At 46.6% G+C, this 2,957-nt stretch overlaps 1 protein-coding gene across 1 annotated transcript; it reads right to left on the bottom strand.

The window, feature by feature from the left end:
- Positions 1-912: 912 nt before the first annotated feature.
- Positions 913-2,427, bottom strand: LOC147900142 (UDP-glycosyltransferase 85A1-like). The gene is made up of 2 exons (XM_087376588.1): positions 1,926-2,427; positions 913-1,799 (listed from the first exon to the last, which is right to left on the bottom strand). Exons 1-2 carry the CDS (start codon positions 2,425-2,427, stop codon positions 913-915), a joined length of 1,389 nt encoding a protein of 462 aa, XP_087232714.1.
- Positions 2,428-2,957: the final 530 nt, after the last annotated feature.

Raw genomic sequence — 2,957 nt, 5'->3', positions numbered from 1 at the left:
AACTCAAAGAAATGATGTGGCGACGAATCCCTGTGCAAATACACTCCATGGTGGCCAAGCATGACACATGGCAAATTGAACCATGGACAATGAGAGAGAGAGAGAGAGAGAGAGAGAGAGAGAGAGACTTTATGCGATTCATTTATTAGGGTAGAGTTGCCATGTGGTAGCCAAAGGGGAGAGAGCCTAATTTCAGGGTTCGTGTATGATGTCTCCTAATTTTAATCGTTTACATATGCATGTGTACATGCGCACAAGCGTGTGCATGTGTCCATGTGTGTGAGAAAAATAGTCACAAGAGAGAGTTCGTTTGTGTATGAGAGAGAGAGAGAGAGAGAGAGAGAGAGAGAGAGAGAGAGAGAGAGTCTGTAACAAGGATGTGTGCATGTATGTGTGTGCAAGTGCACATGAGCAAGAGAAAGGGGGCAGGGGGATCTCCTATGTTTGAGAGATCGTGTGTGTGCATGTGAGGAAGACACTTAAGAAAGATAGAGCACATGGGTGTGTTATGGAGAGGAAAATATTATATGTGCACTAAGAGTGTGTGTGTACGTGTGATATAAGTAGAGAGAGAGAGAGAGTGCATGACTTATGTGTGTGTGGTGGTGGTGGGGAATTTTATGTGTGAATTCTTTGCCCCTCGATCAACAATAGAAGGCCGCTCATCTAGCTGAATAGTTGAGTAGACTAAGCATAAAGCCAAGTGATTAGCCCATGTTAGAGGGGGTCTTGAAACTTGAAATTCAATTTCTTGAAATCAAAGACATTTTAAGATCCCACTTTAAAACCCAGTGAAGATCCCACTTTGAAACCCAGCGGAGCGGGTCTCTAGCTCGTAGTAGATAGGTCAATTACTCGTTATTTCTTATGATGAGCGAAGTGTTTGCTTCCAAAAGCGTGTCCATGTTTGTTTTAGGGAGATCTTTGGATTGCTTCCAAAAGCGTGTCCATGTTTGTTTTTGAGCTCCCCCCATGAGAGAGAGCTTTTGTAATACACTCTCTTAGTTCCATAGTTTTTGTCTTGGCCGCTTTACCTTCTTCTCCTTGCATTAAGGCCCTCACTGCCTTCTCTATAGCCACTGGATCCCCGTATCCTCCTTCTTGGGCTTCAATGCTGATGCACACGTTCCATTTTTCGGTGACCAATCTGTGATTGATGAACTGATCTGCTATCTTTGGCCAACCGATCATGGGGACTCCCGCCCACATGGCCTCCAAGAACGAATTCCAACCGCAGTGGCTCAAGAAACCTCCTACAGATGGATGCTGCAAAACAGATAGCTGAGGAACCCAACTAGCAAAGTAGCTCCGCTCCTTCACTCGATCCAGGAAACCCTGTGGTAACTCGTCCATGCTGTTGCTTCCTTTCAGCAGATCTGATCGAAGGACCCACATGAACGGTTGCTCGCTCGCCTCGAGACCTTCTGCCAGAGCTCTGATTTCCTTCGCTGTCCAGAACCAGTTGCTTCCAAACGCCACGTATATAACGGAGCAAGCCTTCTGGGTATCAAGCCATTGCAAGCATTTGTTGTCCTCTTGGTGAAAACTATTTTGAAGGCCTGGTGGTTGAAGCAACGGACCAATCGGATACAGTGGGACTCCCTCTTCCCGGAGAGCGTCCACTGCACTGCTTTCAAGCTCGTAGGTGGTGTTGAGAAGCAACATTTTCGCTTCCCCTCCTCGTTGGAATATCTGACCAATGAATTGGAAATGAGGATCCGCTGCGCCTGTGGGAATAATATCCGACAAATGCATCGAAGGAAATCCCGGTACACGATTGAGCATTGCGGTCTGGTCATCTGCATGTATCCCCGAAAACAATTAATTGAGAGAATTAACTAACCCTGCCATCCTTGCCTTTATTGCATAAACAGGTAACTAGCAGCAATGTGCAAAATGATAATGGCAATGAGAGGAACGCTAACGTCCGTCGAGCCGCTCAGAAATGAGAAGAGGAATCCACCGACACAACCAGTAAGCTGTTGCGTTCACAGGGGTGAACTCCAATCGAGGAAGCCCAAACTGATTTGCCACATCTTGCGCCCAAATGAAATGATTATCACAGACAATGCACGTCACAGAAGGCAGCTGCCCCTCCGAATTGATCTTGGCTATGAGCTCTTCAAAGCCTTCTCTCATCTTTCGTACTGCCACGAGAGTTTCCGTGGGAGAGAGTATGATGTCGTGGGAGCCATCGGCAGGGAAGCCGTCCGAGATGATCTCAGTTCGGATGGCATTGGTCGACTCATGTGCACGAATGTTACGAGTCATGTAGAAGTGGGCACGGGCAGAGTGAACAATGGTGACGAGAAGACGATTATGGTCAAGGGAGGCGAGGTTACGGGCGATTTGTGTGAGGGGGTTGAGGTGGCCTTGAGCTAGCCAGGGAAGGAAGAGGGCATGAGGAGTAGCTTGAGGCGCAGCCATGCTGATGGTCAGGAAGAGTAGATACAAGAGGCAAGCTGCAAACTAAATGGATACATCATAGGCTATCAAAGATACTTATAAAGCTCAATTGTATATCTAGGATAACACCTCAAAGGGCAATTCACGTGGAAAATGACCTTTCCTTAAATAGATAGCCTACCACACCTACCAATAGAGCTCAAATGTATATACTCACACTTACACCTCAAAGGGCCATTCATGAGCAAATGACCTTTCCCTCGTACGAGTTCTATCAACGGAAACCGTGTCCTCCTCCACTCCACAATTCATGTGGAAATGACCTTTCCCTCCTCCTAGTACTAGCAAAGGGAAACGGAGTGTCCTCCTTCTCTCCACAATTCATATGGAAATTACCTTTCTGTTGTACCAGTACTAACAAAGAGAAACCCGTGTCCTTCAATCCACCACAGACTCAAGTCTTAACTAACAACAAGGCTCCATTCCCAATATAAAGACTTAAGGCCCAACTAATGACAAGTACACTAACGAGGCTACACCTCCACCGCTCA

Source organism: Dipteris shenzhenensis, chromosome 7 (genome assembly GCF_047967505.1).
Source record: "Dipteris shenzhenensis isolate YYH24624 ecotype China chromosome 7, Dip_SZ_1.0, whole genome shotgun sequence".
In the NCBI taxonomy this organism is placed as follows: Eukaryota; Viridiplantae; Streptophyta; class Polypodiopsida; order Gleicheniales; family Dipteridaceae; genus Dipteris; species Dipteris shenzhenensis.
Note: the sequence above shows the minus strand (reverse complement) of the source record. Positions and strands in the feature narration are given on the sequence as shown.

Excerpts from the sequence above, each read along its gene's own strand:
- LOC147900142 (XM_087376588.1), bottom strand. The coding sequence starts at position 2,427 with ATGGCTGCGCCTCAAGCTACTCCTCATGCCCTCTTCCTTCCCTGGCTA. Across the intron at positions 1,800-1,925 it reads TTCTGAGCGGCTCGACGGAC|ATGACCAGACCGCAATGCTC; the intron begins GTTAGCGTTCCT and ends GGATACATGCAG.